We start from the raw sequence: 12,793 nt of genomic DNA, 5'->3' as shown, positions 1-12,793 counted from the left end.
ACTCTCTGACTGTTGTATTCCTATGAGATCAAGGTCAACATTCTGTTAGTCTTCCCAATTATTTGATGTTTCCTTGAACAAGTTTATAAAGTGATTTACTGTGTTTGCACAGACCTTTCACAGCGGCAGTGCCGGAGCGATGGTTATTTTCACTTGCATCATCTTTGTAGACACTGTAAGTTCTGATGTTGTACATATTCTGGTATATTTGAGGCAGGCGCATGATCAGGTCTAAACTCAGATTTTCCAAGACAGAGGAGTTATTGCTGTTTTTGAAATTGTGGGAATGTTTACAGTTTGACCCAAACTTGCAGGTCCCCTGGACAAAGTGAAGGCAGACATGAAGCTTGGTGCAGGAATGCTTGAAAGTGCAGCTGCCATACTGCCCGAGGCCCTTGTTGTAGAACACACAAATCTGCAAGAGATAGTTCAGAAACATGAGATGGAATAATGCAACCATCACACTGCACACACCCGGAAAATGTGCCAGGAATTCCCACACTGAAGGCTGTGGGAGGGGGAACTAGGCTAGGTTAGGTGTGCATTACAAGTGTCTATGTTATTGCTGAGGTCAGCTGGTAACACAATTAGTTTAAGCGTGTTCAAAATCAGAATCAGGTTTATTATCATCAGCATGTGATGTGAAATTTGTTCACTGAGCAGTAGCAGTTCAATGCAATATATAATCTAGAAAAAAATGATAAATGAATTAAAATTAATAAATAAATAAGTAAATCAATTACAGTATATGTATATTGAATAGATTTTTAAAATGTGCAATAAACATAAATATTGTATATTAAATAAAAGTGAGGTAGTGTCCAAAGCTTCAATGTCCATTTAGGAATTGGATGGCAGAGGGGAAGAAGCTGTTCCTGAATCACTGAGCATGTGCCTTCAGGCTTCTGTACCTCCTACCTGATGGTAACAGTGAGAAGAGGGCATCCCTGGGAGCTGGAGGTCCTTAACAATGGACGCTGCCTTTCTGAGACACTGCTCCCTGAAGATGTCCTGGGTACTTTGTAGGCTAGTACCCAAGATGGAGCTGACTAAATTTACAACCTTCTGCAGCTTTTTTCGGTCCTGTGCAGTAGCCTTTCCATACCAAACAGTGATGCAGCCTGTCAGAATGCTCTCCACGGTACAACTGTGGAAGTTTTTGAGAGTATTCATTGACATGCCAAATCACTTCAAACTCCTAATAAAGTATAGCCGCTGTCTTGCCTTCTTTATGACTACATCAATATGTTGGGACCAGGTTAGATCCTCAGAGATCTTGACACCCAGGAACTTGAAGCTGCTCACACTCTCCACTTCTGATCCCTCTGTAAGGATTGGTACGTGTTCCTTCGTCTTACCCTTCCTGGTCCACAATCAGCTTTTCTGTCTTACTGACTTTGAGTGCCAGATGGTTGGCATATCTCACTCCTGTACGCCCTCTCGTCACCACCTGAGATTCTACCAACAATGGTTGTATCATCAGCAAATTTGTAGATGATATTTGAGCAATGCCTAACCACACAGTCATGTGTATACAGAGAGTAGAACAGTGGCTAAGTACACACCCCTGAGATGCATCAGTGTTATTTGTCAGCAAGGAGGATATGTTATCCACCAATCCGCACAGATTGTGGTCTTCAGGTTCTGCAACTTCTCAATCAGGATTGTGGGAATGATGGTATTAAATGCTGAGCTATAGTCAGAGAACAATATCCTGACATAGGTGTTTGTGTTGTCCAGTTGGTCTAAAGCCTTGTGGAGAGCCATTGAGATTGTGTCTGCCGTTGGCCAATTGTGGTGATAGGCAAATTGCAATGGGTCAAGGTCCTTGCTGAGGCAGGAGTTCAGTCTAGTCATGACCAACCTCTCAAAAGCATTTTGTCACTGTCAATGTGAGTGTTACCGGGTGATAGTCATTTAGGCAGATCACATTATTTTTCTTAGGCACTGGCGTAATTGTTGCCTTCCATTCCAGAGGCAGAAACTCACACTGACTACTGCAGGCATTTTCCTTAAGATGGGTAGAATTCAAATGCAGGTGGGAAGTTCTGTGCAATATTCTGACATTTATGCTTCAACCAGCATCATATAGTAACGTGCCTGGCCATTATCGTATTGCCATTTGAGGGAATTTGATCTGTGTATTTTAACTTTTCTGAGAGATAGTAATACGTAGGGAAGCAGGATTGTAATACAAGATGCTATCAGAATGGCTTACTTCTGTGCAGTATTCTTTGATTACAATGGTGACTAGGCTTCATTGATTCTTTTGCGACATCCTGAGGCTGTTAAAGGTGCAAGTTTATCTCAGAGGCCCAGGTTCAACCCTAACCTCTACGAGGAGGCTGCACGTCCTCCCTGGTTTCCTTCCACATCACAAAGATGTATGAGTTGGCAGGTTAACTAGCCACTGTAAATAGCTTCTACATGAGTGTTAGAAATGGAGGAGCTCGAGATATGTGGGATTAGTGAAGGATGAGAGGAAATGGGTGTTTGCTGGTCAGCACACTCATAGGGCCTGTAGCACTCAGACAAAGCAGCCCATTTGACCAACACTCCATCCACCATCCGAAACACACATTCTCTCCACCACTAGTACACTGTGGCTATGGTATGCACCATCCACAAAATACACTATAATTACTCACCCAGGTTACTCTGACCTGGCATCTTCAGGGAAGAAAAAACATGAAGAAGGGAAAGACCGTTACCTTAGTTGACTTTCTGGTAGAGGATGAAGGAAGGAATAGCCCAGACCAAATTCCCTCAAGCCAGTAAGTTGGGCAGATGAGATAGATGACTTGGATAAAAAAGTTTCCACTGCTTGGCTTGGTGGTGATATTTGCGAGCCTGTCATTAATAGGGCAGTACTGCTAACAGCACCTTGAGCAGCGCATGCACCACATATTAATATGGGCCGTATTCCTAAACAGCCACCTTACACAGCCTTTCTAAGAAATTTGTCTTACGATGTACGGAGAGTCCACCTCAAGCTCTTCCAAGGAATGAATATCAGTGCTGTGCGTTTACCGGTTCGGACTGAAGGGATTTGGTTCTGCTGTTTGATGATGTGGAATGAATGCTTTAATTCTCAATGAAGAAATGTTGCAGAACTGAAGAATGAGGGCGGATATTGCTGATAAGACTCAGGAAAAAGAAAGGGAATTGGGGAGGGGAGGAGATTGAGACAGAGTTTGTGATATTGAGATGAAGTATAATAGGAGAGCTCAGCCAGCAACCAATACCAATGATAATTACCTGTCAAGGAGGCTGGAGGATTCAATTGGGATCATTATGACATTTGTGATTGGGTTGGTCCACAGTGGGATGGAGGTAGGTACAGGGAGTGATAGCTTCAGAAGCAATGGTTATGATAGAGACAGTTGGTGTGCATTTAGCAGTTAATTTAGGAGTGACATTAATAATGGTAAGTGGAGTGATGATTATCGAGCTGGTGGCAATCACTACAGTGATGGATTTAACTGTTTTTGACAGAAGAGATTATGAGTGAAGTGATTATGGCTCAAGAGATTAAATGAGACAGGAAGATAGAGGAACACACACAAAATACTGGAGGAACTCAGCAGGTCAGGCAGTAGCTATGGAAAAGAGTAAACAGTCAACGTTTCAAGCTGAGACCCTTCTTCAGGACTGAGAAGGAAGGGGGAAGATGCCAGAATAAAAAGGTGGGGGGGAGGGGAAAGAGATTAGCTGTGATAGGTGAAGCCAGATGGGTGGGGAAGGTCAAGGGCTGGAGAAGAAAGAATCTAATAGGAGAGGAGAGTGGACAATAGGAGAAAGGGAAGGAGGTGGAGGCCCGGGGGAAGTAATGCACAGTTGAAAGGAAGTGAAAGGTCAGAATGGGAAACAGGGGAAGGGAGGGGGCAGAATTTGTTCACCAGAAGGAGAAAGCAATATTGGAGGATACCAGATGGAATATAAGGTGCTACTCCTCCATCTTGCGGGTGGCCTCAACATGGCTCAAGAGTGAGCCATGGATTGGGACATTGGAAAGGGAATGGGAATTGGAATTAAAATGTTTGACCACAGGGAAGGCCCACTTGTGTTGGATGGTGCAGAGGTGCTCGACCAAGTGATCCCCCAACTTATAACGGGTCTCACCAATGTAGAGAAGGCCGCATCGGGAGCATCAGACACAATAGACGACCCCAGCAGATTCACAGGTGAAGTGTTGCCTCGCCAATCAGGACTGTCTTGGGGCCTGAACGGAGGTGAGGGAGGAGGTGCTGTATATGGGCAAGTGCAGTACCTTGGCCACTTGCAGGGGTAAGTGTCTCAAAGGAGATTAGTGGGGAAGGATGAATGGACAAGGGAATTGCAGAGAGAGGGAGGTAAAGTCCCTTTGGAGATGGTGGAAGATGCAGAGGCTGATGGGGTGAAGCACAAAAGGGACTCTATTCTGGCAATGGGAAGATGAGGGGAACACGAATGTTCAGGAAGTGGAGGAGATGTGGGTGCAGGCAGCGTCAATAGTAGAGGAAGGGAAACCCTGTTCTTTAAAGGAGAAGGGCATCTCTGATGCTCTGGAATCAAAAGCCGTGTCCTAGGAACAAATGCTCTCACGGGGTCGGGGAGGTTAGTCTACTTGTCAGTTGTCGAAAGCTGCTTCTACCGTGCCGGTCATCGACTGGCCTGTTTGAAAGATGCAGCTGCTCTTTCCCATTGGTGGCCTTGTGGCAAGGCACCAGTGTCCGGTTCCAGGTGCCTTGGGGGTATAAGAATAGCACATGTGGAAGGCTCGGCCGCTTTCTTTCATTCCCAGGGCCCACTTCAGGCTGAGGTAATGACCAGTGCTGCAGAACCATTGGGAAAGTATGTTGCAGATATCAAAGAGCCCACGCGCATTCTTAGCTAAGTATCTGTTTATTGAACATTTAACTTCGTAGTTGGGTATCTTGGAGGGCGACTTAGATGTTTGGCCGAATATTTGACTTTTTGAAAATATATGATTCATGTTCATTCATAATCAGTATCTTCTGTCTCACCTACGAAACCCACAAACCTGTTCCCCTGTAACATTTGGTTTGATGATTGAACAGAAGATGAATATTTTTACAAGGTTATTTCAGAGAGAGAACTGTATGAGCAATGCTGAGTCCCGGGGTGGACCCAGAACAGGGCGAGATTTGGGTGTCTCGCCAATCTCCTGATCCCGCAGATTGGTCAGACCAGTTAGATTCTCCAGGGTTGAAACTGGACACATCATGTCCACACACAACACATTAGGATTTCCCAGGAGAAAGGATAGCCGGGGGAATGCTTGCTGGCTGTTTGCAGCCATCATAAGCCACCAGTACAAGACAATCGCAGGCCTTCAGACTGCAGTGGAGATACTGCATTAGAAGTGTACCACTATGGGGGAAGTCGGCTGACAGCCCAGAACTGGGCCACAGAGCTAGAAGACAAGCATATGGAGATACCCTGTCAGCCAGTGAAGGTACTGTGATTCAAGGCTGCCCGGTGGGCTAATTGGCAGCCGGACCCCGTTAAGGTCTGAGCCTTGATGCGGTGGGGTGCGTGAATGGGGGATGGGAATGTCTGGCTGGATGTTGAAGATGGAGAAGAGAGGGTAGAGTGGAGTCCTAGGAGTCTTTCTTGAAACGATCACCCTCTCCCCAATGCACCCTCAACAGCACAGGCTAGGCCAGTGATCTTGCTGTCTCATTCCCAACATGGAGGGTTGGGGTGGAGGAACATCCCACAGCTTCGTCCTCCCAGGAGGAGGACCAGGAATGTGTGGGGGAGGGGGTGGTACAACAGGCCCCTTCATGAAAACAGGAAATTCTCCATTAGGGAATTGGCAAGATTAGGGGATAGGTACAGACAGAAGTCTGGAGAGTCTCTGGCCACGTAGCTGTTGGGGAAATGGGATGAGGGGAGTATTGGAGTGACCCTATCTAGTACAGAGATGGGCATTTTAGGGAGCCTAGCGTCCTAACACGTGATCAATAATGCCCTGAGGACACTGCTCACTTCTGAGCATAATGCATCTTTATGGGATTGGGAGGCAGTGGCAGTCAGGGGTCAGGTACCTCCCCCCTTTGAATACCCAGGCAGAGTGGAGCACAGTAGAGGGAGGGATTTCAACCCTTCACCAGTGGGCTCTGATTATGGGCTTATACAGTGACAGTGACAGCTTGCAGTGGATTCTAAACTAACCCCTGCTATGATAGGACATTTGGTTATGGCGGTGGCTCCCCACTTGAGAGGGGTGGTGCTGTCTTTAATAGGACCAGCAGTCGGACATCCCATAAAAGCAGCCATTCAGTTGTTGAAGGCTTTGGTGTGTGTAGAAAGTGCACATAGCCAGGGACAGAAGTTGGATAAGTAGACGGGAAGTTGGGGATCCTGCATGATCCATAAGGAAATGTTTTTGGTGTTGCTCAAATCTGGCTGCCCAAAGGAGAAAGCGAATGCAGCTCCTATTCCCAGCCTCCAGGCAATGTTTACTGCCAGAGGAGAGGCCAAGATGTTGGTAAGGGGGAAGGGTCATTGAAGCCCTCTCCTGATATGGGCACCTTTTGTCTTCAACTGGATTTTCACATTCCCTTCAGGATTCCCTATATCTCATGCTAGAGGCTCTGGCAGACTTTTAGTAACTGCAGTTGTGTGTGTGGGGGGGGGGGGGGATAGTTAGTGTCTCCACACCTCACCCCAGACTGAGGGGGCCATTTGGCCTGCACCCCTCTCCCCTATGTGAATGATTTGAATGTAGGAGAAATGTTGCATGAGGTGTGGCCACACATCAGTTTGCTTGAGTGTGTATATGACTGAGGGTTTTGCCTTTAAGACCATAACACTGTAAGATACACAGTTTAGAAAGTTTGTGAACTCTGTAGGGTTCTATTTCTGCATAAAACTGACCTAATGTATGATCAGATCTTCACGCAAGTCCTATAACTAGTTAAAAAGAACCCAATGAAATAAGTAACACAAAAACCATTATACCTGTTCATTTATTCATTGAGAAAAATTATCCAATATTACATGTATTCTTTGGAAAAATATGTGAACCTCTGGGCTAATGCCTTCTTAAAAAGCTATTTTGAGTCAGGTGTTCAAGTCAATGGGATGAGATTGGAGGTGTGGGTTGTAGAGATGTCCTGCCTTATAAAAAAGACACACAGTCAGGCTACTGACAGAGCCTGCTCTTCTCAAGAAAACTGTGTTTATGTGCACCATGCATCAATAAATCAACTTTCAGAGGAATTTAGAAGAATTGTAGAAGCTGGATGAAGCTGGAAAAGGCTACAAAAGCATTTCTAAAGACATGAGTGTTTATCAGTCCACAGTAAGAGAAACTGTTTACAAATGGAGGAAATTCAGTACTGTTGCTACTCTGTCCAGGAGTGGGCATCCTGTGACGTTCACCCCATTAGCACAACATGCAATGCTGAAGGAGGTGAAAAAGAACACCAAACGATCTGTAGAAACCTCTAGAACTTGCTAAGGTCTCTGTTCATGTGTCCCCCGTAAGAAAAACATTGAACAAGACTGATGTACATGGAAGGACACCACAGAGGAAACTCTGCTCTCCAAACAAAACCATTGCTGCATACCTCAAGTTTGCAAAAGACCACCTGGATATTCTACAATGCTTCTGGGACAACGTTCTCCAGACAGATGAGACAAAAATTGAACATTTTGGCAGAAATACACATTTCTATGTTTGGAGGGGAAAGGGCACTGACACCAAAATCTCATCCCAACTGTGAGCATGGTGGAAGGAGTATCATGGTTTGGGGCTGCTTTGCTGCCCTAGGGTTTGGACAGCTTGTAATTGTTGAGGGAACAATGAATTCAAAATTGTATCAAGATATGTCACAGGAGAATGTCAGGTTAGCCATCCGTCTCCTGAAGCTTAATAGAACTTGGATAATGCAACAGGACAATGATTCGAAAGACAAGTGTAAGTCAATAACAGAATGGTTTAAAAAGAAGAATATTTGTGTTTTGGAATAGTGGAGTCAAAGACCTGACCTTAATCCTATAGAAATGTTGTGGAAGGACCTGAAGCAAGCAGTTCATGCAGGGAAGCCCACCAACATCCCAGAGATGAAGCAGTTTTTTTTCGTAAGGGGGAATGTCCTAAAATTCCTCCAAGCCACGTGCAAGATGATTAACAGTTACCAAGAACATTTGTTAGAAGTTATTGCTGTACAAGTTATTGCTGCACCAGTTTACTGAGAGCAATTTCACATACTTTTTTCAACAAATACAATCTGATATCAGATCATTTTTCTCGATAAATAAATGAACCAAGTATAATGTTTTTGTGTTGCTTATTTAACTGGGTTTTCTTTATCTCGTTGTAGGACTTATGTGAAGATCTGATTACATTTTAGGTCATGTTTCAGCAGAAATAAAGACAATTCTACAGGGCTCACTAACTTTCTAGCACCACTGCAGGAACAGAATTAGACCATTTGCCCCATCAAGTCTGCTCCACCAATTCATCATGGCTGATCAATGTTCCTCTCCATCCCAATCTCCTGCCTTCTCTCTGTATCCCTTCATGCCCTGACCAATCAAGAATCTATCAACCTCTGTCTTAAATATACATACAGACTTAGCCTCCTCAGCTGCCTGTGCCAAAGAATTCTACAGATTCACCACCCTCTGGCTAAAGAAATTCCTCCTCATTGCCATTCTAAAAGGGCACTCCTCTATTCTGAGGCTGTGTCTTCTGGTATGAGGCTCTCCCACCACAGGAAACATCCTCTCCACATCCACTCTATCAAGACCTTTAACCATTCGATAGGTTTCAATGGGGTCACCCCTCATTCTTCCGAATTCTGGTGAATATAGGCCCAGAGCCGTCAAATGCTCTTCATATGACAAGCCATTCAATCCTGGAAACATTTTCATAAATTTCCTTCAAACCCTCTTTGGTTTCAGCAAATCGTTTCTAAGGGGCCCCAAACCTGCTCACAAATACTCCCAGTAGGGCAATACCAGTACTTTATAAAGTCTCTACGTTACATCCTTTTCATATTCCAGTCCTCTTGAAATGAATGCTGTGATTGCATTTGCCTTCCTCACCACAGACTCAACCTGCAAATTAAACTTTAGGGAATCCTGCACAAGGACTCCCAAGTCTCTTTGCACCTCAGTTTTCTTGTATTTTCCTCTCCTTTTAGAAAAGAGTCAACCCTTTAATTTCTTCTACCAAAGTGCATGACCATACACTTCCCAACACTATTCTATTTGCCTTTTCTCTGTCCATTCTCCTAATCTGTGTAAGTCCTTCTGCAGCCTGTCTACCTCTCAAAACTACCTGCCCCTCCAGCTATCTTCATATTGTCTGCAAACTTCTCCACAAAGCCACCAATTCCATCATCCAAATCACTGACATGTAACGTAGAAAGAGATCAGTCCCAAACAGACCCCTGTGCAACACCACAAGTCACCAGCAGCCAGCCAGAAAAGGCTCCCTTTATTCCCACTCTTTGCCTCCTGCCAATCAGCCACTGCTTTATCCATGCTAGGATCTTTCCTGTAATACCATGGGCCTGCAGCTTGTTAAGCAGCCTCATGTGTGGCACCTTGTCAAAGATCTTCTGAAAATCCAAGTACACAACATCAACTGATTCTCCTTTGTCTTTCCTGCTTGTTATTTCTTTAAATAATTGCAACCGATTTGTCAGACCCTCGAAGAAACCATGCTGACTACGGTCCATTTACCATGTGCCTCCAAGTGCCCTGAGACCTCATCCTTAATAATCCACTCCAACATCTTCCCAACTCCTGACGTCAGACTACCTGGCCTATAGTTCCCTTTCTTCTGCTTCTCTCCTTTCCAGAGGAGTGGAATGACATTTGCAATTTTCCAGTCTTTCGGAACCATTCCAGAATCATGAAAGATCATTAATAATGCCTCCATAATCTTTTCAGCCACTTCTTTTGAACTCTGGGTTGGGCTCTCCCAACCAGACAGTGGAACAGTTTCTTCCTCCAAGCCATCAGATTCCTCAATACTCAAGAGTCCAGACTGACATCTACATCATTTAGTATTATTGTAATTTGACCTTTACTGTGCCTATCATCTTGCTTATATAATTATTATACTGCCCTGTGCTGTTTTGTGCACTTCATGTAGTCCTGTGCAAGTCTGTAGTCTAGTGCAGTTTTTATGTTGTTTTATGTAGTCTAGTGTAGCCTTGTGCTGTCTAGCGTAGTTTTCTGTTTCATGTAGCACCAGGGTCCTGGAGGAATGTTGTTTCGTTTTTACTGTGTACTGTACCAGCAGTTTATGGTTGAAATGACAATAATCTTGACTTGACTTGACTACAGCGTCTAGTCCAGGTGACTGATCTACCTTTAGACCTTTCAGTTTCCCAAGAACCTTCTCTCTGGTTACGGTAACTTCACACACTTCCTGACCACTGGAACGTCCACCATACTGCCGGTGTTTTCCACAGTGAAGACTAATTCGAAATACTTGTTCCATTTATCTGCCAATTCCTTGTCCCCCATAGTTCCCCAATGACCGTCAGCATAGTTTTCCAGCAGTCTGATATCCACTCTCACCTTTCCTTTACACTTCATGTATCTGAAAGTGACTGTGTGAATCTGTTAATGTGTCAGGGCCCCACCCATTTGTTTCCTCTTTCCCTTAGTTCATTGGAAAATGTGTCAGCTTTTCACCGTGGAAATTAACTATTTGTTCTAAGTTCCTTAGTTACTTACGAAGGTTTTGAAGAAACAGAATACCAGCTTGCATTTTTGTTTGTCCTGTTTTATGGTTAAATTGGGAATTTTGCATTCATAATTTGTAAGATGGGAGACTAGGTGAGCAATCCAGGGATTATTGTTTTTGCACCTTTTTACCCAGTGGCTAATCAAGAGCAAGTGAGTTTGTGTTTCCTGCATTACGGAATGGCAAAGTGGTGGATGCTGACGGCAGTGGTGATGACGCTGACTTCTGGTGGGAAATCCTATAATACATTCCTGCAGATGGTATTTGAATATGCAATACATTGGGTTGTTCGATTTTCCCGAGAACTCCTAAATACACGGCAGAAGGAATGCCATTAATATCAATCCCTTTCAATGACAAGGAACAGGACTGTTGGGGGAAATTGTCCAGCTTCTGTGCTTTTGGCATTGTTTTGGGGGAAGCTGAGAGGGGAGTAGCTTCATCCAGCCAACCTCACCCTATGGTATGGTAGCAGCTTTCAGAAACTTGAGCCTTAATAACCCCCGGTGGAGCACATGCTCCAAGGACTGGTCCTTTCCTACGTATGACTCACTTAATTCAAAAGTCCCGACTCTGAAAGTAATTGCCCACCCAGCAGGTAAGGGAAAGGAGGGTTGATGCAAGCGGTATGATGAACACAGGTCAAACCAGTCAGTGGGATACAGCGAGTGCCAGCGGGAACAGTTCCCTGAGATGGCTGTGTCTATGCCAACTTGTACTGTAAAGGTGGGTTGGCGTAGTAGGAGGGCTATTGTGGAGGCAGAAAGGTTTTGGACAATGACCTTTCCCAGAATGGTACAGCCCCAGCCAGTCCTGGGAACTGCTACTGGTGGCCTCAGATTACTTGTTTGCAAAGAAGGTGGCTCTTGTGCTATTATTGGTGAAGAATGCTGCACACACATTCCTGATGAATTGGGGAACATCACTCACCTGGCTGATCACACCTGTGATCTGTGGATGATAAGGTGGGGGCCAGCTCCATCACAATTACACCCTGGGGGGTATCTGGTGGCCTTTTGAGATGCTAGGAGGCTGGTGGACTGCTACAGGACACTGAGGATTGACTACTGTGTTTATCGATCTGGGTATAGTACTTTTGTGTTCTAAATGTAAATTAGTGTGCTGTTCGTGAAGGTCATACTAAGTCTGAATGCCAAACTGTCATAGAGTCGCGTCTTTCAAAGTGAAGAATGTCATGGGGGGGGGGGGGAGGGGGTTGGTTTACTTGTCAGTCGAAAGCCGCTTCTACCGCACTAGTCCGGTAAGAGATAGGTTGGGAATAGATTATTGAGATAACCACTGGAATCAGTAGCTTTATAAAAGATGTTGGTAGACAGTTTGTCTCCAGAGATGGAGATAGAGAGATTGGGAGATTGGGGGGGGGGGGGTGAAGAAAGGTATCAAGAGATGGACCAAGTGAATTTAAGGGCAGAGTGCAAGTTGGAGGGAAAGTTGATAAAACTGACTATCTCAGCATAGGTGTATGAAGCAGTGTTCATGCAGTTGTCAATGCAGGGAGGAAGAGATGGGATTATAACAGGGGATAGAGGACCCGTACAAAGTCCTGAATTGCATTCCAAACGAAGAGGTTGTGTGTGCCTCTCCTGCAACATCGCCTGGAAGAGCAGCACCCATTTTTGGTGCTACCAAGCCAGTAAATACAACAGCTAAAGGACGTGAGGTTGAGGACAGATCGAAGAAAGAGCAGGAAAAATAGCAGAGGCAACTAGATGATGAAGAAAGACAGCACGAGAAAGGCATCCAAGCCGACACAATGAGGATCAGGGTGAGCATTCAAGGGCTGCCAGCGACTCTTCACAGCCAAATGATACCAGTGCACCTGCAGGTTGAGTTACAGTCAGAACAGAGTGAAAAATCAATGGACAATGAAGTGTTCAGCAAAGAAGTGGATCCTCACTCACCAGTGTCCAAATCTTCTAAACCAGACCAGCTCCAAATGGTTGTACCTGCCCCTCCACCTGAAGAAAATGCCTGAATAAAGTGGAATAATAACTGGAACACCGAGACAGAGGCCACAATGCCACTTCCACCGAAAAGTCCATCATCGAATAA

At 44.8% G+C, this 12,793-nt stretch overlaps 1 protein-coding gene across 2 annotated transcripts in view; it reads right to left on the bottom strand.

Annotated features, from left to right (window-relative positions):
* The window catches only part of parp12a (poly (ADP-ribose) polymerase family, member 12a), a 112,969-nt gene that overhangs the window by 31,779 nt on the left and 68,397 nt on the right, over nt 1-12,793 (bottom strand). For both annotated transcript variants that reach the window (XM_059967249.1, XM_059967250.1), the window contains exon 3: nt 115-415. In XM_059967249.1, coding sequence (XP_059823232.1) covers nt 115-415 — 301 coding nt within the window. The remainder of the gene's footprint in view (nt 1-114; nt 416-12,793) is intronic.

The sequence above is a fragment of the Hypanus sabinus genome, chromosome 4, assembly GCF_030144855.1.
Source record: "Hypanus sabinus isolate sHypSab1 chromosome 4, sHypSab1.hap1, whole genome shotgun sequence".
Classification (NCBI taxonomy): Eukaryota; Metazoa; Chordata; class Chondrichthyes; order Myliobatiformes; family Dasyatidae; genus Hypanus; species Hypanus sabinus.
This window is presented reverse-complemented; position numbering and strand designations above follow the sequence as displayed.